The following is a 23,804-nucleotide window of genomic DNA, read 5'->3' on the forward strand; positions in this document are numbered from 1 at the left end:
TCCTGAAATGCATGAATCCTGCCAATCCAGCCTGTGCTAATATAGCAAAAAACACCCTCCCCCACCTAATAAAATGAAGCAAACTGGGCCTATTGGTGTAGCCCTGTGATTCCAGCTCTTTGGAATAACAAGGCAAGAACACCACACATTCAAGGCATACCTATGCTATAGAACAAATTTAGAGCAAACCTAGGCACCTTAGTGAGACCAAGAAAAGCGAAACTGAAACATAGCACACAGAAAAAAAAAAGGGATATATTTCACTACACATACACACACAGACAACACACACACATACACACACACACACACACACACACACACACACACACACGCCACACATACAGACACCACACACACACAGGCACATACCACACACACACACCACATAGACACACATACAATACACACACAGATACCACACACACAGACACATACCACACATACACACACACCACACACACACAATTGGGAGATAGTTCCACGATAGAACATTTGCCTAGCATTTTCAAGCACCTAGGTTCAAGCCCTGATACCGCTAAGCCAAACCAACCCAAACTGAAACACTCAAAACTCAATTAGATAACATAAAGAGAAAATGCATAACTAGCCAACTACATAAGGACAGTTCCACCATAAGCACAGCTCACCGAGGCTCAGAGATGGGCTACCACAGAGTAGGGGTGTCATAACTTGGTGAGTGAATCTCAGGGCAGTTGCCCCGATCATAATCACTCAGGAATGTAGGTCCCAAATTGCCTGACTTTTAGCAGCAACCAGGAATCTCATAGGAAGACCTGCAATCTTCCATCTTATGTTTGTGCAGCAATCTTAAAAGCAACTGGTTGGAGCAAACCACACTTGACTTGAGCAGCTCTTGCCGGCAACTCTGAGCGATAAAGTTAGAGATCAATGTCCCAGAATGACCAGACTGTACTCTGAGCCAGTCTTTTCGAATGCAAGCTCCCTGGAAGGGCTTCATTACCCATAGTTCTATTCCTGGTGCGTAGAGCAGAGTCCAGGACAGAGAGGGGGTTTAACAAGTGTGCATTGAAACAACAGAGAGCGCATTCGGATCAAGACTGAGCTGGTTGCAGGCTGCCAGTCATTGCTTATGTAAATCAGTAGAGGGGCTTCTGGGTCAAGGATGTTGGTTTTAAGTCTTCAGCAGTACTTATAAGCCTGAAAAGGGCATTTCTGATGGTCAAGGAGTCAAGGGCAGAGCTAGACTGAACAGTTTTCTGGACTCTAATATGAGAGTTTAGTTTTGAGTGAAGGAAAATCACCCCATCCCATCTCCAGTATCCCCTTTCTGCCATTATTTCAGGGAACGTCTCTTTGGGTTGGGTAGCATCTGAATTGTGCTGACAAAGCATTTGCTGCCTCCTGAGAATACAGCCACCCACACCACAAACCCTTTTAGTTGGCAGCACGGTTGAAAAGATGGCAACCCAGGATGGAAAACCTTGCAGAAGGAGAACCATGTTAGTCTAATTTCTTGGGGCTATATTTCCTGCTGTGTTTTCTGCAGAATCCTTAATATATGGGACTTGAAAATAGGAAGCAGAAACACTAACAAATGGATGTAAGGAACAACTCAACAGCTAAACAGGCCTCTTTCCTGCAGAGGCTTTTGCCAAGTCTTGGCTCTACTGATAAGCATCACACACGGTGTATAGTTTATTTAGCTAAGAATGCTGGGCTAAGTTGGTTGATATTTCAGCTAATAGTCTCCAGGTAATTTGGTCATGGAATTTTTCTTGGCTTCTATATACATACTTTTCTTATTTTATTTGTATGTGTGAGTGTCCACATGCATGTTACATGTACAGCGTGCTTGCCCAGAGAAATGTATCCTGGCTGGAGTTAGTGCTGAGAACTGAACTTGGCTCGTCCCTGGGGGGGCAGCAAGTACTCAACTGCTGAGCCATTTATCATTGAACTTGTGTGTGTGTATGTGTGTATGTGTGTGTGTGTTCCTTGGAAACCTCTGCTTGAAATGGTAATGAAGTCTCCCAAATTCTCTCTTTTATGCATTTTTATTTTTGAGGAAGGTCTCACATATTCCAGGCTATGTCCTAACTGGTGACATGACCCAGACAGCCTTAAACTTTTGATCCCCCTGCTTGCGTATTCGGAAGGTTAAAACAACATATGTGGTTTACAATATTCAGCTCTTTGTTTTTCCAGTTTTGGGAGGCAAAGCTGTAAGGGGTTTGCTATCATCTTGTGAATCTGTTGACCTTTCTGACCCCCTTCTGCATCCTTGGCCTGACTCTAAGGGGTACAGAGATGGCCTCTGAGATTCTGGGACAGACCCTGCTCTGAACATAGTGTCAGGGTTAAAGCTGCAGCTCAGGCTACACCTGTTTCAGGTTCCAGCATTTTCTGCCAGTGGGACAAAGGACGGTAGGCATTTGAGAGGAAGTGCAGGCTGTGTCAACACCAGCATGGATGATAAAGTCCTAGGGCAAAGATGGAGCACACAAGGTCTAGATAGGAGGAGGGCTGAGGAAGTGAGCTCTCACCTGCAGTGCAGAGAACCACCAGGAGAGGGCAATACTGAGCTTCCTCTGCCCCTCTATGCACAGACAGGCAAAAGGCAGATGTGTCAAAGTGGACCATCATTCCCTCCAGATAGGCTAAGAAAAGTCACTCCCAAAGCCCTCTATTTTGTTTCTTTCTGAGGGTGGTCTTATCAGTGGGGTGGATACTGGGCCTTCAGTTTCTGTCTGGCCCAGGGTCCCACTGAAGTCATAAAGAACCTCCAAGGCAGTCATAAGAAGACAGAGTTGTGCAACAGTATTTCGGCAGGTGACAAGGTTTACTGAAAACTCTCGGCCACATTCAGTACTGGTTTGGTGGATACATCAGAAGGAGGTTGCATAACATTAGGCAGGTAAAAGGGGCTGGAAGGGCGATGTGGGCACGTGTATCTATGTGCACGTATGCACACATGTCTGTGCTGGGTAGGGATCTTGTCACGGTGCTGAGTGGAAGGATTTATGTGTGGATGTATGCATTGTAACAAGAAAAACGAACCAGAAGAGGAAATGTGTTATCCCACTGCAGGTTGCAAAAGTCTCAACGCCAAAAAGCTTGCCTTTCCTCTAAGTATGGCATCAGATGGGGAGTAAAAAAAATGATTGGATCACCCAGATTATAAATAAGGTTATTTGTTTCTCAAAAATCCCTAGTAAAACATTAAATATCAGCTCTTTTGGGGAAGAAATACATTCATTTCCGGGAGACCTCAGAAAAGTGACTATCCTTTTGCTCCACCTAACCAGGTAGAGGACGAGAAGGCTCAGAAGGTCCCAAGGGTCCCCTCTGGTTGAGCCAGATAGCCATTCACGTCCCAGCACTGAAGGAGATAGCCAATGCGCATTTACAAATGAAACCGCACATCCGTCACATTAAACCCAATGGAAACCACACGTGATCAGTCCTGTCTTTCACAGCCACAGGGTGGGAGGGGACAGGAGGAGTAGATGCCAACCATGGATCCTCCAAGCACAGCTTGGAGGGTGTGTGTGAGGGCAGATGGTAGGAAGCTTCCTCCTAGGCACCCCCAGTTCCTCCAGATCAATGGTGTGTGCAGATTAACTGTGCGCTATATCTCTTATCATGTTGGGTACCGAAGGTAAGAGCGGTAGCACCTTCTTCAGACCCTGGCTTCCCATTGGGATAATGATTCTTTCCAATGTTTCTTCTGCCTTCTCTGGAGAATAGAATGAAGGAGGAGGGGACAGAAGCTGGTAGTGCCAACTTGGGAGCAGAGGAATTCCTCGGAGACCTGTGGAGTGGAAAGAGCCCCTGGCCCCACCTCTTGGAAGGTTTATGGAGGAGGCTGGGGCTTCTGGAGAGCTCCATCTGAGGGTAGGAGCATCTGATAAGATCCCATGGTCCTGTCATTGCAGGAGCTGTGACGTGATCACCTAGGGATTGCTGTGATCCCCGAAGTCATCTCAATATGGCTCCTGATCCAGGTTCTGCCACCTGCTTGGTCCTAGAGCTGACCCAGATGGAGAGCTGCTCTTAACCTCCTCAGGTTGGACCCACCGACAATATATTTCCAAGAGAGGAAGAAGGAGGCTCTTTGGTTTCCTTCACCCTCTCCTTAGTCCATGGCTGCTGTGCCAAGAGGCAGGGCCCTGGTCGGGCAAGTTGGAACCCTGTGCGGTCCATGCCCCACTCTGATATGCAGTGTGTGCTGTTGTCTCAGACCCTCCTATTCCTCTGGCCGCTGGTTATGCGTTTGGGCTCCCTCCTGTCCGTGAGTGTCTTTCAGGGGAGCTTGGACTCTCCTGGGGAAAATGTCAGACCCCTTCTCTCTCATTCTTCCCTCCCAAGTTTGCCCCTTAGCAAAGGTCCACTCTGCAAACAGCGCCTGTCCATCTCACAGGCCAGGGCTTGTAAACAACTCAAGACCCTTTCCATGTGGAGTCATGGATGTCATCTGTCCGCCGGTATTTGGTGAGTCCAGATCTCATACTGTCTTTCTTCACAGGCTGTTAGACTGGCCCGGGCAATGGAGTGCTCTGCAGTCTGAGGGTCTGGGACTAGGATTTCACTGAAGCTTGGTGGTTGGAAAGGAACAGGGTGTCTCCTCTGCATTTCTTCAAGCTATGATTTGGGGAAGCTAGGGCCCAACTTTCTTAGTGCTGCCTGCCCATATCCCCTCCCCCCCCACCCTGAACCCTCCTGATGACACTCCTTTCCTGCTCCTGCTCAGTGACCAGTGCCATCTGGGCTGCCTGACTACTCCAGGGAATCACTGTGTTCCAAGCCCAGGTCGCTGACATTCGTTGTCTGTAGCTCATCCGCCTCCTCCTCCAGCTCCTCCTCCTCCTCTTCCTCCTCCTCCATATCATCTTCATCCTCTTCCTCTGTCCCATCCAACGAGTCATCGTGTGCAGCCATCATTGCCTGCTGCATAGCCATAGTGGCGTTGTCTGAGGACAGGGACTGTAGGTTGTCCAGGTTGATGGAACCTGCATGGGAGAGGACAAAGGTTACGATGAGGCAAGGGCCGTTGCTTGGGTCCAGCAACCTTAGTGATGGGCTGGCTCCTGGGATGGTGGGCCCCTTGTCTGTAAGAGCACCAACCCCTGAGTGAGATAATTCACTGGCATGAAGGTTTCCATCTCTTCACTGTTTAACCTCTTCTGCACCATCCCAGATAGCAACAGTCCAGGCCACCACACACCCAGGATTCTCTACAAGTATAGGACGCACCTTTTAATTAATTAACTAACTACCTAAAATTTGCAACTACTCTGTAAAGCAGGAGTCCTGAACCAAATTCCAAAGAGGAGGAAATCTGAGGCTCATCTTCATCTTCTGCTGAGTCATGGGCCTCAGACACTGAGTCAGCACTGCTAACGCTGGGATTTTTCTGCAAGCTTGTCCAGCACCACCTCTATTTATTTCTCTTCTACCTCAACAGATGGTGACACGTCACAGAGGAACCTGGGCACAGCCATCATCGTGAAGATATGCATGTGCATGGGTGACTCCAGTCTAGTGCCCACACAGTGGTCTTCATGGGCTGACCTCAGAAATGTCTCGCTGATTAAATTATTCATTGTTTACCAGGAAAGCAGCACTTAGAAGAGCATATATGGAGGGTGTGATGGGGAATCTGGAAGAACAAAGCTTCTCTTGGCCTCTGTTCACAAGCCAGCTGCCTGGCTTGGTATTTATAGATGGCCTTGCCCTTGAAGAACTAAGTAGATACCGACTGTAAGGGAAACGTGGGAATACAAGGAGCAGGGAGAAAGGGGCTCTTTTGAGCAGCCACTGACTCCAAAGACCATCCTTTTCTATTCCTTTATGAGCTTACTTTAAGTTCGTTAAAACTATGTGAGAGCTGAGTGTTAAAGCTCACACCTGTAAACCTAGCACTAACAAGAGCCAAGGCACGAGCATCAGGATACAAGAATAGCCTCCAGTATATAGTGTGTTTGACGCCAGGCTACATGAGATCCTGTCTCAAACCAAACACAACATAGACAGTAGCAATAACAAAAACAAACCAATAGTGTGCGCAGAACATCCCTTCTTAATAAGCTTTATAAAAAACTGGGACAAGTGCTGTGGAAAGTCATGGCAGAACACTGGGTAAAGAGGCATTCACCCTTGAAGCTCTGCTTTCCAGGAGCCCCGCCAGCCCCAACCTAGGGCGTCCTGAAGCCTCGTCTTACCATCAGGGTTCGTCCCTGGGTTGCCACCCTGCTGCTGCAGAGCTCCAGCAGCAATGGAATTGGGCCAGAATCTTTGGGTGGGCCGGTGCTGAGACTTGATTTTCTTGGCTTTGGGTGCAGGATCTGGGTTGCTGGCATCAAGCATGGGCTGCAGGATGCGCCTCCTGGCATTGATGAACCTGCCCAGGGATAGTGGTGAAGATTTAATTAGACACCGTTTGGGTCACATGGTTGGTGTTGGGAGTGAGAAAATAATACAGTTAACCCCCCATCCCCCACAATGTCCATAGGCAAGTGTTCCAGTCTACAGGTAGAAACCCTGTATGGCTGAGGAGTTTGTGAATCACCCAAGGTTTGGTGATTAAAAAGGCAACTTGGGAAGAATGCATAAGGTATGGTCAGAAATCCCAACTCAAGATCAACCAGAACTGAACAGAGAAGGGAAGACCTGTGAGTACAGTCACAAACTTCTGGACTTATAACAGGGGCCTAGCTTTAGGGTCTAGTGCCTTCCATCCATCCTGGCCAGAAATAGACAAGGACACCGACATCCCTGTCAGCTCAGTAAGGCATCTCTCCCTCCTCCTTCCCAGCCTACTTTGTAAAATGTTCTGGTTTCAGCACTCATGGAGTTGGGTAGACCAGATAACCACTTCGGGATGTACCTTTGGTATCTGATGCAAGGCCCTCGGGTCTGTCTCTACTAGGCTGGTGAGCCCAGATTCTCTGGCAGTAAGTATTTTCCCCCTAAACTCGTGTTTCCATGAATGTACTTGACCTAATTTCCAGCAGAGGGCACTGTGAAGCTGCAGTTGAAGCCCAGGTCAGGCTGACTCTGGCTCCTTGTATCTAGCCCACAAGGGAAGAGGACTGGCCTGGCAGTGGAGCTGAGGCTGAGGTAGGTCTGGGCACTCTTATCTTCTCTCCCTGCTCCCTTTCCAAGGACTCCTAGATCTGAGAGCCTGTGGGCAGGTGATGCCAACTCACCAGTTGTTTACTTGCAAGAGGGTGAGGTTTGTCTGGGCTGCAATCTGCCTCTTCTCGTCTTCGGTTGGGTAGGGGTGCTGAAAGGAGAGAATGGCTAGTGAGGAGGTGTGGGCACATGGGGACCAGACTGTCCTGGTGTTCATACCCAACACATGGACACAGCTCAGAACTTGGGAAAGGGTAATATTTGCTCCTGAGGACAATGTGCCTGGAGGGTACACAGAGGCTTCCGTGTGCTTTGGGCTCCCCAGCACAGTGCCATGCAGTGGGGACCAGGGTGGTTTGTACAGCCAGTTCAGTACTGATTACAAGAGACTGTCCCCTGACTCCACTTGATCCTGCAGGAAGGCAAGCATTCTCAGAGCTAGGGTCAACAATGGTCTCCCTAAGCCACCAAAAGGCAGTGTATGGGGAAGGGGGATGAATTAATACAATCTAAATGAATTGTTATTTATATTTACTATGTGTCTAGATTTATGCTAGGCATTTGGAATAACGGGATATATACAGAGGCATACTAGTATGCCATAGGACCCTTTAACCCTTTGAAATGCTTCCATACATTTCATTTCAGACAATCAAACTTAAGACTGTGAGGTGGGCCAGGCAGTCGTGGTGCACACCTTCAAGTCCAGCACTGGTCTACAGGGTGAGCTGTAGGACAGACAAGGCTACACTTCCACCCAGATGGTCCTACTCAGTTCTTCAGACTATGGCTCTGCACTCCCTCGAGGAGTGCTGTGTGGTACAGATATCTCCTGCTGTCTCGCATGCTTTGGTTCAGCCTTGATTACACATTTACTCCCACTCTTCAACTGCACCTCACGAGGACAAGGTGCACATTTAAAGAATGTCTCCGCACTGTCTTTACACACAAATGACCACCGATACAGGAAAACGGAGGCGAAGTTGGGGATGCTGAGGTTTCAGCAATGAGCACCGTGGAGACTCAGTGGAAGGGAATATGTAGTGGTCAGAGTCACAGGGAGATGGCTGATCTGAGTGATGTCAAAGAAAGAAAAAGTGATTGGGTGTGGTGGCTCATGTTTATAATCACAACACGTCAGAGGTGAAAGCAGGGTAATCAGTCTGGCTTACAAGAGACTCTCAAAACAACACCCCCAAAACAAAACAAACAAACCAACAAGGAATCAAAAACAAAATAAATGGAGAGTCTAAGGAAGAAGGGCTTAAGGCCAATGGGTGTGGAGCCAAACAACATGGACAATGTCTTTCTAGGGCTTTCTGAGGCTCTGGCACAAGTGCCTGACATCCAGTATGCACGAGAGTCTAAAGAGACCAAGGATTCATCGTAGACGCATAGGGGACCTGAAGGTCTCAGGTGTAGACAACCAAGCCATCTATGAGTCTCAGACCAGGATCATTCTTTCTGCTGTGTTGCTAGTAGACAAGAAATGCTTGGAAACTCTTTAAAGTCTCAGAGATTGGGTCTCCCATGCTAGCTCTATTGTGACTAGCTGTGAGACCTCAGGCAGGCATGGCATTTAATGAGACATTATTATGTTATAAAATGATTAAATACTTGCAAAGAGTTCATACTGTGAGGATGGGGTGACTTGGGCAAGATGTTTCAAGCTCACATAGGGAGCGGTTGGAAGTGCTGGTGTTAGCAGTGACAAAGGAAAAGCAACCTCTTCAGCTGGCCTCTATGTCCCTTGACTAAAGCAATCAGGATCGTGTGTGATTTTAATTCACACCTCTGACCCTGACCACCACACCAGGGCATCTGACCCTGTGATTCATGCAATATTAAGAGTCTAACAAGAAGGAATTCACACCAGCGTTACCGGAGCCAATTTCATGCTAATTGGAAGAGAGCAGAGGGAGACCATAAGGGGAAATGTCAGGGCGTGTTGGGGTGGACAGGCAGGGACCCTGGTGATACTCCCCACTCCTACTTCACAAGGGTCACAGGAAGGAGCTAAGCCTCCCAATCTATGGCTGCCAGGTCTGTGAACAAAACAGAATCTTTCCCTGTTATCTATGGAGGATTGGTTCCAAATCCCTCATAGACAGAAATATCTATAGATGACCTGGCCTCATTCCTACCATCGCACAGAATTTACATACAGCCTAAACATCCTGCACAGAACTGGGCACTGAGCAGTACGGACACCCAGAGGGAAAGAGTCCATGGTGGTCATGTTCCTCAAATATCATTTCTAGATTACTGCCGATACTTCAGATAACCCTGTGGAAATAGTCATTACACCATACTACGTAGGGAAACACTGCTAAAAAAAAGAATCTGTACGTGCTTAGTGCAATTTTTTTCAAATATTTTCAATCCATACTTAGTTCAGTCTACATGATGTAAAACTTGCAGGTATGTGAGTTGACCACACAACAAAAATATGACAGTCTTTTAGTCCCCGTGTCCTCCATTACTGTCCTACTACTGATGTCTTTTCCCTCATCTTCCCACTGCAGACTTTTCTGAGTGCCGCTGAAACTTTGTCACAGGGTAAATCCTCAGGGAGACCTATTCTAACTCCCTTAGGCCAAGGTGGTCATCAAGGCCTCTGTGCATTGTGCTCAGAATACAGGGACATCAATAGTCAATAGGAAGAAGCTATGGGCTGTTCTTAGGCAGGAACTGTAGCTCATTAGAAGTTATTTCAATAATGCCCAGACCAGACATAGGAATGCTGTTCATGTTCAATGATGGTGTATGAGTATACAAGTCAACAGACACAAGCACATGTGAATGAGGTTGGTTCTTGAGCAGAGTTGGGTCATCAGCTTACACAAGCTGGATGCCTGCTGCTTTCTGAGCACTAGAAGTCAGAGACACCTGAAAGTTCAGAGTTCACAGTTAAAAAGTGTGTGTGTGTATGTGTGTGTGTGTGTGTGTGTGTGTGTGTGTGTGTAAACCTCTACTGAAGGTAGTCTGTACCAAGGCCCTTTGGGTCATAGGAGAAGAGAGAGTTGGTTTGGTTGGGGAGGATGCCTAGGGAGATGGGGCCTCAAATGAGCTTTGAAGAATGCAGCAGAAGAGATTCAAAGCCTTTAAGCACCATGACTTAGTCAGGTGAACATCCCTTCAGTTAGGGTCCCAGAGAGGGAAGTCACCCAGCCTACCATGGAAGGATGATGCTTTCTGTCTCTAAGGAGACACTGCTTCTGGAACTCAAGGACTGTGTATCTTAAACACAGATGGACATATTTCCATCTTACTTGAAGAATGAGTGTGGCTCAGTATTCATTGATTGTTCTACTAAGGATGGGATTTAGACCCCTTATAAGTACCCCTACTAGCAGGTCCCACTACCTCTCTGCCCCAGCGTAGCACTTCAGGAGGCACAGGGTGGAGGCTGTGGATGAGTAGCCCAACTTTGGGAACAGGTGTGTGAGCCAGAACATTCCTGGCACCACAGCCGAATCCCGGCGTGCAGTCCAGCTTGTACACGCCTCAGACCACATGACTCCCGAGGACAGAGTCAAAATAGCCCTGGCTCCTGGACAGACCACAATTGAGTCAGTGCTACTTTTAGCACAACTGGAAAGGCTTGAGGCCAAGGACAAGAGAGGGAGTGAAATGAGATCTTAGTTGATGAGCATTGTCCCCTAGAAGCTGTCCTGTGATCACCAGCTGGAGAAACTCTGTTAAAGGCCAAAAGGAAGGGCCTAAGTTGCCGCTCCCTCCAAGTGAATGATTCTTCCTTGTCAAGGGTATAGCCCTGACTAGCAAAGTGCAGATCCTTCTCAGTACCAGCCTGAAGACTTCTACAACTGGGCAAGGCTGCTTGATGGGGAAGAGCCATTGAGGAGCAGGTGGAGTCTTGTCCCACCCTCCGATGGCTGTTGGGCCTTGGCTACTCGTTCTGTGTCTTTTGTCCTTAGCTTTCTCTGGTTAACGTGGAAGTAAAAAAGGCATCCACTTCTTGGACTTCAGAGTGGTGTAATGGGCTGACAGAAGACGAGGTTATATCCTTATACAGATGAGTAGAGACCTCAGACTCCTCCAGTTGAACACTCAAGACAATGAACTTGAAGTGTATGCATTAAGTAGGTGCTTTTTGGCTCGCTCTGCAAACTAACCTAAAAAACTCCTCTGCAGCTCTCCCAACTGCCCTTTACACCTCCACAACTCTTGTCTCCTTGGATTCAAAGGACACTGAAGTAGCTTTTAGTTTGAAGAGTGAGCTCTGGTCAGAAGAAACTAATCCAGTACTGGCTTTTGTATCTCTGGCAACTTCTTTCATTCAAGGTTACCCTGTGATGACCCTTCCACCTCTCTAGTCCATGTGGATCTCACCATGTGGTTGACTGGGTCACAAAGGAACCTGTCAGGGAACATCAGCCTGTGGACATCAGTGGAGCCCATACTGACAGCAGACTCAGTAGGGAGTTGGGCTTCCCTTTCCCCAGACCTGCTTTGGAGCCTACCAAACCTTTCTTGCTTTCCCCTTCTTGACCACCATGGGCTTGCCGTAGAGTCTTCATTCTACAGGAAGGCCTGTGACTCAAAGGGAGGCAGCCACATTTCAGTAGGGGCAGAGCTTTGAAAAACCACATGGTGTCACATCTAACATGACAGTGATGCCAGATGCACCAGATTTCAGAGATGACAGAGAAAGCAAGCGATCACGCAAGCAGACAAGCAAGCCTTGCTTGACCCAGCAGTGGGCTTCCTGGCAGTACTTGCCATGTTTAGGATGTTCATTCTTGTTTTTATCCCTACCCTTTATAAACACAAAAAGAGGCACAGAGAGCTAAGCAGCACAGCGTTGCCTACTGTCACACAGCAAATGTTCCTTACCCATCCACCCCCAGGACAAAGGATGGGAGACTGCTCTCACTACTCTCCCAAAGACAACATTTTTATAAAACCACCTTCTTACTTTCCTGTAAGCCATTCTGTATGTATTCTGTCCTGTAACACAATGGCTCAGCTTTTGCCTCTTTTTGTTATGTTTTGTTTTGAGACAGGGTCTCATGTAGTTCAGCCTGGTTATGAACTCACTGCATAACTGAGGATGATCTTGGACTTCTGGTCCTCCTGCTTTCAACTCCTGACTGCTGGGACTACAGCCGTGTAGAACATTTTGTCTGGGTTTTGAACTTTAATGATGGCTGCAGTTATTTTGTTTTCCACAGTAAAAGCATCCCTACCTCCTGTTTTGAGTCTATAAGTTGTTCTTTCTCGCTCTGGTTTCTATCGCAGTGCATTCAGCACCCTGTAATAAGAGTGGGGTTTCTTAGCTTGCTTCCATCCCTGCTCCTGTTCATCTTTAGCCCACTCAGTCTTCCAGACTCATGTGCTCCCCAGATCGTCCCCTACTATAGCGGAGACTTGTTATCTGCCACCCCAAAGAGATAGTCAGGATTTTTGAGAAAAAGGATGGTCTGTTTCTCTCCATCTCCTTCCCTGTCTGCACAGAGCATGCCTGACCCACTCTAAGTTCATGGTGTGTACTTGTTGAATAAATTTATGTGGAGGTTTGGGAGGGGGTGTCTGTTAGTACAAAGGAGGATGGGTGGTGATTCTCTGATTCAGACCCCTGGGAATTCTTCCTGAAGGCAAGTCACACTACTGCTGTTCCTTGACTGATTGTTGACTATTTGAGGGTCAGGCAAGAGGGGATACTTAATAATCTATCAAGATACCCTGCTTCTCTGGAGGAGTCACAGAGGTGGCCCTATGAGTGTGGGTGAGAATATAGTTTTCTATATGGTTTGGATCCTGGACTTGCCTCTCAGTAGCTCTAGACCTTGGGCTTTTGTTTTTTCCTGCAAAGTTAATAAATCATTCTATCAGCTGCAGGGTACTTAGGAGAGTGCCTGTTTGTTAAAAAAAGAGATTAGAGAGGGAAAGAGAAATCTTCGGCTAGACTCATGTGCTCGCTCTGAAAAAGCTACAGGTTGTCTGTTTGCAGCCAGCTGGAGCCCCATACCCTGTGCAGGTGTATCTTGCTCTGTTTTCCTGAAGGGTTTCCTTTTCTGAATCCTTGAGGACTGCTCTAAGTCCTGTGTACATGTGTGTTTTCTGTTGTACTTCATCTGCCTTTCTATGCTTCCAAGCAGATTCCTATGACGTTATATGGAAGTCTATGGGACCACATCCCACCTCTTGACAATAGTTACTACCCCCATTGATACCCACAACAGCTGGCTGTCTTTTACTACTTATAAGTGTATAGAACACTTGCTATGTGCTCATTGTGTGCTGCCAAAGCACCCAGGAGTTAGGCTTTGTTCTCATGTCACATATGAGAAAACAAACCTCAGGAAAGTGTAACGATCAGCTGTAGTTATACAAGTAGTAAGTGACAAGTCAGTGGCAGGGCCCATGTCCCCTGTATCCCGAACCATGCTGGTCCATGTTGGCTGCTAGCCACTGTAATTTAGAATACATTGCCAATCATCTTCAACACAGAGTTAGCTTTGTCAACTCTACATGATCTAGAAGCATCTGAGAAAGGAGTCTTAATTGAGGAATTATCTGATTAGGTGGGCCTGAGTGTGTGTGTGTGTGTAGGGGGGTGTGAGGGCAGGTTGTAACATCTCTTAAGACTGAGACAACTATGGTCATTCCCTAGGTATGGGGTCCCAGACTGTACTGAGAAGAAGAATCCTAATAAGAAAGCAAACTACTTCATCCATTTCTCTCTGCTTTGATTCATTATCTCTCTGGATATGATGTGACTAGCTATTTGAAGTTCTTGTCCTGATTTCTTCATAATGATGAACTGCAACCTTGGGTCATAAGCTGAAACAAATCCCTTTTCCCCCTTAAGTTGCCTTTTTCCCAGGATATTTAACCACAGCAACAGAAACAAAATTAGAACAGCAGGTATTGCTCTACCTGCTTTAGGAAGAGAAACTCAGAGCTAGGGAAGCTGACTGACGTGTTGAAAGCCACAGACTAAGTGAGCCTGGAACCAAGCAGGACCATTTCAGGTCTATCTGCCTCCCAAATCATTTCCTGATGCTCTGTTATTGTGTGTACACATGTATGTGCCCTCCCCTCCTCTCTGAGTGTGTGTGTGTGTGTGTGTGTGTGTGTGTGTGTGTGTGTGTGTGTCAGAAGACACCCTGTAGGAGTTGGTTCTCTCATTCTACATTGTTTGTTCTGAGCTTGCCCAGATCAGGCTGTCAGACCTGGTGGCAGGCACCTTACATGCTAAGCCCTCTTGCTGCCCTCTTGGAAGTCTCCCTTTCACTTCCTAGCACTCCACATACATACTAGTCTCTTGTATCACCATACAGTCAGGATTCTGCATCTAGGACATCCAGGCCCCTAGGTCTTCAAGATCAAATTCCTGACTATGTCTTTGATGGTATAAATAAAGCGTGCCTTGCAGTATTAAAAGAGACAGGGCCTAAGAACTGTAACACAATGTCTAGATCCTCCTCTGACAACCTATTCTAGGTTGACTTCTCAAGATCCCATGTTAACAAAGTGTTCTCCACCCAAGCTGGACACTCTTTACGTACAACTAATCTTAGCTGAATGGGGAGTGGTGTAGAAAAATCTGACGTTGAGCTAATTTACAGCAAACTGGGGACGACTGATGGCCTCGTAGCCTTTCCACATGTAACTGCTTCTCACTGGACATTTGGCCAGTGGAACTTCAGACAATAAGAGCAAGAATAGAAAGTCATAGAAAACAAGGATAAGCCCTATGTCACCTTGTTGATTTTTCAGACCAGTATAAGACAAGCCATATTATAAGGACCTCCAGAGTGATACCGGAAACATCTGAAGCAATAATAGCTGAGCCTGTGTCGACTGAAGTATCTCACACTTACCATGTTCTATTCTCACCACGGACCACTCAAGTTGGATGCTGCATTCTTATTTTTTCATCAGAGGAAATAGGCTTAGAGAGGTCAAAGAACTCATACCAGGTCCTCTAGCCTCCAACTGCTGCGTCCTATTCAAGAGACTTTCAGTTTCTCTGTAGAACATATCGCTATGTTTGGATCTAGGGGACAGGTGGGTCCTGCCACTGAGCTAGTGTCAAGAGCCCATCTACATAATTTCATCAAGGCTTCACACAGAGCCCCGCCTAGGACAATGTCAGAGAATGCAAAGAACATCTGTGGGGGGTTGACAGCACCATCGAGGCGCAGAGGCAACTGGCTGACTTTCATTTTCATTACCCTCCATGGCCAGGAATCCTATACAGGGCATGAGCTACACTTAGATGTTTAGCCGGTTTCTCCCAGGCCCTGAGCCTAGCATGTAAGGCACTAGGGATGTAGTAAGATAGCTGGGAAATGGGTGAAGATGATGAGAAATTCTCCTAGAGCCACAAGCTTTCAGAGCAGCGTTCCTCAGAGTCCACGATGGAAACACAGCTAAAGTGTGCCTCAACTGAGAAGGAATAAACTTGATGTAATCTGGACACATGGTGGAGTGCTGTCAGCCCAAGATAAATTGACAGTGCTTACTGCAAGGGTGGACCTTGACGATGTGACGCTAATTCGGCAAGTACCCCACCACTGAGCTGTGCCACCCGCCTCATGATGGATTAAAATAACACCGTCATGAAGACCATCTTGTGGTCTATTTGAGTGAGATTTCTGGAAGGGCTGATCCGTAGGGCCGTGCAGTAGAGTCCAAGTTGTTAGAGGCTGGGGGTGGTGGCTAATGCCTGTGGAATTTCTTTTGAAAGAAGGAAAACATCTGAAATTGGGTAGGTGTAATGATTTTGCAAGAATGTAAATATACTAATACCTATGTTATTGTTTTTATCTTGGAGCCAGATTATCTCTAGTCCAGGCTGACCTGTGCAGCTGACCTAAACTTGCTTTGACCTGAAACTTCTGATCTTCCTGCCTCCACTTTTTCTGGGTGCTGGGATTACATGGATGTACCATGATGCCCAGTATAGTCCATGCTGGGACTCTCTCTTGCTAGGCAAGCATTCTGCCAACTGAGCCACGTACCCCTACTCTGGAATCATACATTTTGAAGGGTAAATTTTATGGTATGTGATGTTTCCATCTTAAAAGTCATATTAGAGAAAGCCCCTGGTGACTCTTTTTTTTAAAACCACATCAGGGTTCATAAGAGGCCCTGGAGCAAGACCCTGGTCTCTGTGTGGCTTGGATGAAGGTGGTAATGGGTGAAGCACAGCTGGGCCCTGGCTAGAAGCCACAACAGCCTAATGAGACAGATGGGTGGGTGTGAGGGTGTGAGTCAGCTTCCCTCTAAGGTCTAAAACCTGAGCCTGGGTGCATAAAAGTCCCACAGTTCTCCCACAGGTCACTGGCAGAGAGGCTAGGGGCTCAGCTTTGCTTTGCCCAGACTTTGGTGTGAACACTGTGGGTCTGCTTCTGAGACCAGTGTGAAGGCAGAAGAGCTGAATGAGTGACAGATTAGAACCTTGGGTTACACTGCCTTGGGTTCGATTCCTGCCTGGAATGTGATCTCGTGTGACCAGTGTGATCTGTGGAACCTGTGCCTTCTCTGAGCCTCAGTTTTGTCACTGGTAACTTAGGACAGTAGGGTCTACCTGCTGGAGTGCTTGTGTGGATTAAATGAGATGATATGTATGCTAAAGCACTGAGCATAGATTGGCTGAGGTGAGGCATGATGGGTCCTGCTGGGGCTTGGGCCCTTCTCCACGGCCTCCAGGCACACAGAGGATCATCAAGTCTAGGAACAGTGGGAGGAACTGCTGACAGGTCAGCCTGACTGACAGGCATCAAAAGTAACAGAGGTGGTATGACAGCCAAGGAGGAGGACGAAGGGTGACGTTCCCCCCCCACCCCCGTTGGGAGGACCCTCTTCAGGGGCTTCGTGATTTCTCACAGACCTATTGCTTCCAGCTGGAGTTTGGTCTCTTTTGGCCAAAACAAAATAGCAAGAAAATGTCACCACATCCATCAGGGACTGGAAGCCAGCAGCTAAGGATGACAGTGCTCCCATCTCCTTCCAGCATTGTAGCTGGGAGTTAACCTTTCCCCTCAGGTGCCTTCTGTCATTCCAATGCATGCCTGCAACTGCTCACGCCACAGAATAGTGCAAACAACAAGAGGCCCATGACAGGGGACAGAAGCAACTGGAAAACACACAACTTCTGCCTGATGGACCGGGCAGGAGGACAAGCTAAGTGTTGACAGACGTGCTCAGAATCATACTGGCCAAGGTGGAGGATCATAGAATGTTCTGTGTATCACCTGCAAACCACTGTCTCAAAAGACAGAGGGGAGAAGGGGGAGGAGAAAGGGAGGGAGGGAGGGAGGGGAGAAGGGAGGAGAGGAGGGAGAGGAGAAGGGAGGGGAGGAGGGAGGGGAGGAGGGAGAGGAGGAGAGGGGGAGGAAGGAAAGGAGGAGGGAGAGGAGAAGGTAGGGGAGGAGGGAGGAGAGAAGGGAGGGGAGGAGGGGGGAGAAGGCAGGGGAGGAGGGAGGGAGACAGAGAGACAGAGAAAATGCTGGCTCATTTGGGTCAGATTGGATGGGATACACATTGGAGACTGGAATAAAGATCTACGAAGCTCTTCTAACTAGATTAGATTCCCAAAGTCAATGTTCTTACTCCACTTGACATGAAGTTGGTTGGGATTGGAAGATGTTTTATTCTAAGAAAGGTTTATGCGAGTAAAGTGATTTCTTTTAGTAAGAAAATGATGTTGGCTCTACCAAAATTAGCAAATGAATATATGTATATCTTCTAAATTAGCATAAACCATGTCTTTTGGGTGGCTGTTCCTTTTTAAGCTAGCCTTTCAAATTAACCAGCCCCTAACCTAGTTGTGCTAACTGAGCTGGAGATAGAACAGTTTATGGTACCAGGATGTCTGTTTGTCCTTCACTCCTTCTCTTCTCTCCTAATGCTCACAGCCAGTACCTGACCAGTATGTGGAACCATGAGTGAGATTTCCCAAGAGCTATATAGTCCCAGGGTTGAGGGTAATTTAGAGCTCAGCTGTTTGGATGAAGTCTCGAACTGTATCCTTCTTACAATCTACCATGTGAATAAAGAAGTAAGGTTAGGGAGAAGGATCAATGGGTAATGTGGATGAGAATCTGAATCCCTAGCTCCCATGAATTAAGTTGGGTGTGGTGGCTTATCTGCAATTCTAGCACTGAGTGTTTCCTTTTACACATGGTCTCACTATGCTGTCCCAGGCATGGTCTCACTATGATGTCCCAGACATGGTCTCACTATGCTGTCCCAGACATGGTCTCACTATGCTGTCCCAGACATGGTCTCACTATGCTGTCCCAGACATGGTCTCACTATGATGTCTCAGACATGGTCTCACTATGCTGTCCCAGACATGGTCTCACTATGATGTCCCAGACATGGTCTCATTATGATGTCCCAGACATGGTCTCACTATGCTGTCCCAGACATGGTCTCACTATGCTGTCCCAGACATGGGCTCACTATGCTGTCCCAGACATGGGCTCACTATGCTGTCCCAGCTGGCCTGGGACTTGCTACATAAACCAGGCTGGCTTTGAACTCACTGAACTCTGCCCTTGAATACTGAGATTAAAGGTGTGTATAATCGCACCTTGTTTATAATCCCAATGCTGTGGGGTTGGACATAAGAGGAGCCTGGGGATTCCCTTGCTAACACGCCTAGCTGAAACAGCAGGCTTCAGGTTCTGTGAGAGACTAGGTCTCAGAGACTAAGAGAAGTGACAGAAGAAGGCCCTGGACATTGACCTCTGGTCTCTATATGCATGCAGTACAAACTGCACTCTACTTCCTGTGCAGTCAAGTCTCTCTCTCTCTCTCTCTCTCTCTCTCTCTCTCTCTCTCTCTCTCTCTCTCTCTCTCACACACACACACACACATTTAAAAAAGTAGACAAAATTTTGTAGAACCCAAAATTTCCCAAACATTTCATCACGGAATGAAGACCCAGTAAGTTCCGAGGTCATACACTGTGAATAAGGGCTTTAAGAATGAAACACAGTCCCTATTCCTGGGACATTTGGCACAGCTAGAGAGACTCTGTATACAGGCAGGTACACCCACACCTACAGCAAGCACCGTAAGACGGTTACTCTCAGTGTCAGAGGACGGCAAAATCAGCATGTACTTTAAATCAAAATGACACATCATCCTCACACATCACACTCACCTCTAGATTTCACAAAGCCTGGGACTTGGCCTAAAAAAACTCTTGTTCCACACTCAGTGTGGTAGCACACAGCTGGAAATCCACCATTTTGGGAGATGGTAGCAGGAGGCTCATGAGTCTGAGGCCAACCAGGCATCATAGTAAGACCCTGTCTCAAAAGCAAAATCAACAAAACCAAGCCGTATACAACTCCACTCTTCAATCATTGTAGACGGTTCAAAAGGGAAGAATTTCTTTTTGTTGCTCTTAGGTAGGGTCTTGCTATACAGCCCAGGCTAGCCCTGAACGCACGCTCTTTTTGCCTCATCCTACCAAGTACTTGGATGTGCAGCACCACCATGGCCAGTGAACAGCTAAATAAGGGATGACCTTGTAGCTCTGTATGTTTGTTCTCTGAACTTACACCACTCTGAGAAACAAATACCACTGGAATTGTCACCCAGCTGTAGAAAAAGCAGTCCATACCCAATATACCCATCTTCAAGCCTGTCTTCCCTCTACTGTATCTGGTCTCCAGGAACTTTTCAATGTCTGCTGGAGCTGGAGTGGGGGTGGGGGAGAAGGTTGTGCATAGGCCACTATCCTACTCTTGAGTCTTCTGCCGGTGTGGCTTGATATGGTCTGCAGAAGATGGCTACCGTGTGTGCTCATTTTGATAGAATTGCCTAGACAGCTCCCATTTAGCCCAGCAGCTCTGAATCCTGACTTTGGAAGCCCAGTGACCACTCCTACCTCATCTTTCAAGGCTACCACATGAAGGCACTGGTTGTGGGAGGACCATGCCAACATCCATTGCTTCCAGGATGGAGAAAGTGTTACATACTTGCCCAGTGCTTAAACCTCTTTAGGATGTTGGTCCCAACTTTTTGAGTAAGCAGTAGCAGCAAGTACTCAGAAGTCCTTGGGCTCTAGGTCCCGCTTGAGTCTCCTCTGATCTGCAGTGTAGCTGATGATCCAGCATAACCTATTTCTGAGACCACAGTCTCTGCATGCAAAGTGTGACACCCGTGCAGTGGGCTATTTATCACCCCCTGCTGTGATTCCACAACCCCAGCATGCACACACACAGATGCACATCCATGTACACACACGCACACATGTACACACACACACACACACACACACACACACACACACAAACACACTCACCATGAGATGCTGGAAGAGCCAAGAACGCATTATATTGGTGGCATGCTTGGGCAAGACTCCTCGTTTGTTCTTGGACTTCTTATCCTCATTGTCCAGGAGGGAGGTGAGGTCAAGGTTAACCTTCAGGGCACATGAAGAAAAAATCAGCATCAGCAGCCTGTGAGGCCAGTGGCTAGGAACCTGTTGCCATAGCAATGGCACACTCTCACTGCCAACCCCCTTTTCCCAAGTTATTCTTGGGGCCCTGGGGAGGTCACCTTTTTCTCTCACCCCATATGACCCCCTCAGAGAATGGAGATGAGGCTTGGGGTGAGGGGATAAGGGAAAAAGGGGGATGAGGGAGGAAAGAGCAGGAAAGGGTCATGCAGAGAGTACTAAAGATGAGAATTTACCATAAACCATCCAGTAGTTATTAGCATTTCTGTGATACTTTACAGTTTGCAAAGCACTTTCCTGTCCCTCACGGTGGTTAATCCCCATCACAGCCATGTAGGCTGACTGTGGTATTAATCCTTCTTTACTGATAAGAACTCAGGCTCGGAGAGGTAAGGAGACAGATGCAAGGTCACAGTTAATGTCACATCTCAGGCATCTGACTTCAGATCTTTCTAGAGATCGGACCTCTATATCACTGAGGTGCAGAGTCGTTGGAGCTGGTGACCAAGCACAGGAAATGCAGGGTTCTTTGATGCAAACTCTGAAGGCAGCAAAATCCCCAGAGCTGATAAGAACCTTGCTTAGATCCAGCTTCCTGTCCAGAGAGTAGAGTCTGAGAGGTGAGGATTAAGTGCCCAGCAGACGGTAAACAATCACGCATGCCCTCCATTGCTCATGCACAAGTGCACACAACCTACACACACTCACCTGTGTATTCTGGATCTGGATGGCTCCCTGGGGGATTGCTTGGGTGACCACCTGACCCTGGGAGGTTACCATGGTAACCGGTTGATATAAGGCTCCACCTGAGGAGACAACCAGTTTTGGGGTACCCTGACATGGAGGTTAAAAAAAAAGAAGGCAAGCAGGTCCCCAGTTGCTAGGCACTCTCGTGTGAAGACTCTTGGGGTAGAGACAACGTATGTTTGTTCCCTTGTAGGAGAGGAGTGAGTGAGGTAAGAGAGGATGTCCAGCAGGAAAAGCCTAGTCTTTGGTGTAGTAAATAGGAGGAAGGACAAGGCCTTACTCAGTCCTGGATGTGTATGTTGGAGGGCTACAGGGAATGTGTGTATCGGGAGGGACAGAATGAGATTCTGACTTAAGTTTGTTCCAACTTGTCATGATTAGGTCTTGGTCCTCACTATGTACAGGACACTTCAGTCAAGAAACTAAGCTTGAAGTCCTTCGCTTAGCAGAGGACACCCCCTCATCCCAGAATCTCCTAGGGGCACCCCTTCTTCTCCCACGATGATTCCCACAGTCCCCAGAACCCTGCACCAACCTGACACGACTTGTGAGTTGACAGTTGTCATGGCGATGTTGCCCTGCTGGAGTGCTGAGGCTGGGACCACAATTCCCTGGGGGTTATTGGAGACTCCAGACATGGAATTAGGGGAATTCTGCAGGAGGTCCTGGTGGTAAGGGAGGGGTAGTTTGTGACAATGTCCCCAAGAGCTTATATGCTTTCGTTCCAAAGTCTTTCCCCTTCCTGTCCTGGTAGCACCCCCTAACTCCTATTCTTCCCAAAAACAAACCAGAAGGCAGTTCTCAGGACTTCTATAAGGAGTAAGAAGTCACAATCTTAAGTAAACCAAAGACCTGTAATAGTCCTCCACTTATATTTTATTCCATTGGCTACCAGATTCACAAGTGAACCCCTAAATCCATGGGTCTCACTTCAGCTACATTTTGGAATCTGCAAGGATGAAGATCTGGGTTCCAAGGTCAGAGACTCTTCTTTAATGAGTCAGAGTATGTTCCAGGCTTTGGAGTTTTAAAACTCCCCTGATTCTGACTTGCAGAGAGCCTCCATTCACCTGTTCAATATGTCCTCCAATGCAGGCTCAACTACCCAGATGTTCACCCTGGCCCTCCCCTCCTCCAGGACCTCTGTTCCTCAAGTATCTCCAGCACAAAACAACTTCCAACATTTTATCTCTTTGTTCATTCATCCTTTGCAGCGCTGGGCTTTGTGCACATGCTGGGCAAGTGCTCTACACCTAAGCCACACCCTCATCCCCCCATGGTGTGTCTGTGCACATCCTTAGCACCTATATTTTGATACTAAAATAGTAATTTAACAATAATAAAGCCACTTTGTATCACTGTACAACCTGTCTTCTAATGGTATTGCATAGAAACCTTGACTTCAGCTCATGTTATAGGTTCTTTTGTCTTCCCTGAATTCTCAACACAGATTTATACTGGGAACTGAATCTCCTTTGCCCAGATCGTTAACCAGTTTGTTTTTGCAGTAGCCAAGGCAGCCAAGTAAATGTGGTTTGTTTCCTGATGTCTTGTTCCCCTAGCGGTCAATGAAAAAGTCCTTAGATTTGACGAGGGTCTCCTGGCACCAGAGGAAGAAGGTTTAGCTGCAGGCCTTCAGGATGAAGCAATGGGCCCACTCTGATTTCTGGGCACCTGTGCATGGTGGCTGGGTTCTTATAAGATTTGTGAAAGGGGAACTGAATGTGTCAGAGATGGGTGTGTTTAGGTTTGGAGAGAGCAGAAAAGAAGCCAGTAAGGTATGCAGGAGGGAAGATTGGAAGCCCAGCCTGGCTCTCTGAGCTCTTCCCAGCTTTGGATCCCTATCAGAATACCCAGCTTGAATTAATGAACCAAAAGAATCCAACGATCACTAAGGCCACATTTTTTTCTTTCTTTATTTTTTTTGAAGACTTATTTATTTACTTTATGTATGTGAGCACACTGTTGCTCTCTTCATAAACCCAGATGAGGGCATCAGATCCCATTACAGATGGTTGTGAGCCACCATGTGGTTGCTGGGAATTGAACTCAGGACCTCTAGAAGAGCAGCCATTGCTCTTAACTGCTGAGCCATCTCTATGGCCCACATTTTAAAGTTTAAAGCTGGGATAATCAGACAGGATTAGTAAAGAGATGGAGACATGTGGCCATGAAAATGAAGTAAACAGGGGGTGGGGATGGCTCCATTTCTTTGTTTTTATTTCAGGACGTAAGAAGCACGGGCCCTTGGCCTTCAGGGGAAGCTTGGAACCTGGACTGAGGAGGTACCTATGATGAGAAGACAGTTCTAGCCAACAGCTACCTACTGGTAGTTACAAATAAAAGGAAAATGTCACAGAACAGTGACAACACTTTTCCTTCCACTGTGGCATCACACAAGTCAGCAGTGCCTTGAGGGAAACAGGAGGCAGCAACCATTTCTGAGTCTGCCTTGATTCTATGCCTGTTGAGTCCCCCTCAGTGT

At 47.3% G+C, this 23,804-nt stretch overlaps 1 protein-coding gene across 1 annotated transcript in view; it reads right to left on the reverse strand.

Annotated features, from left to right (window-relative positions):
• Positions 1-2,765: 2,765 nt before the first annotated feature.
• PKNOX2 (PBX/knotted 1 homeobox 2) overlaps positions 2,766-23,804 on the reverse strand; it is a 263,021-nt gene continuing 241,982 nt past the window's right edge. The window contains exons 8-13 of the mRNA XM_080930675.1: positions 21,855-21,984; positions 21,281-21,378; positions 20,417-20,536; positions 7,194-7,270; positions 6,207-6,385; positions 2,766-4,994 (exon numbers count right to left, since the gene is read on the reverse strand). Coding sequence (XP_080786801.1) covers positions 4,762-4,994; positions 6,207-6,385; positions 7,194-7,270; positions 20,417-20,536; positions 21,281-21,378; positions 21,855-21,984 — 837 coding nt within the window. The 3' untranslated portion in view covers positions 2,766-4,761. The remainder of the gene's footprint in view (positions 4,995-6,206; positions 6,386-7,193; positions 7,271-20,416; positions 20,537-21,280; positions 21,379-21,854; positions 21,985-23,804) is intronic.

Source organism: Micromys minutus, assembly GCF_963924665.1.
Source record: "Micromys minutus genome assembly, chromosome: 16".
NCBI lineage: Eukaryota > Metazoa > Chordata > Mammalia > Rodentia > Muridae > Micromys > Micromys minutus.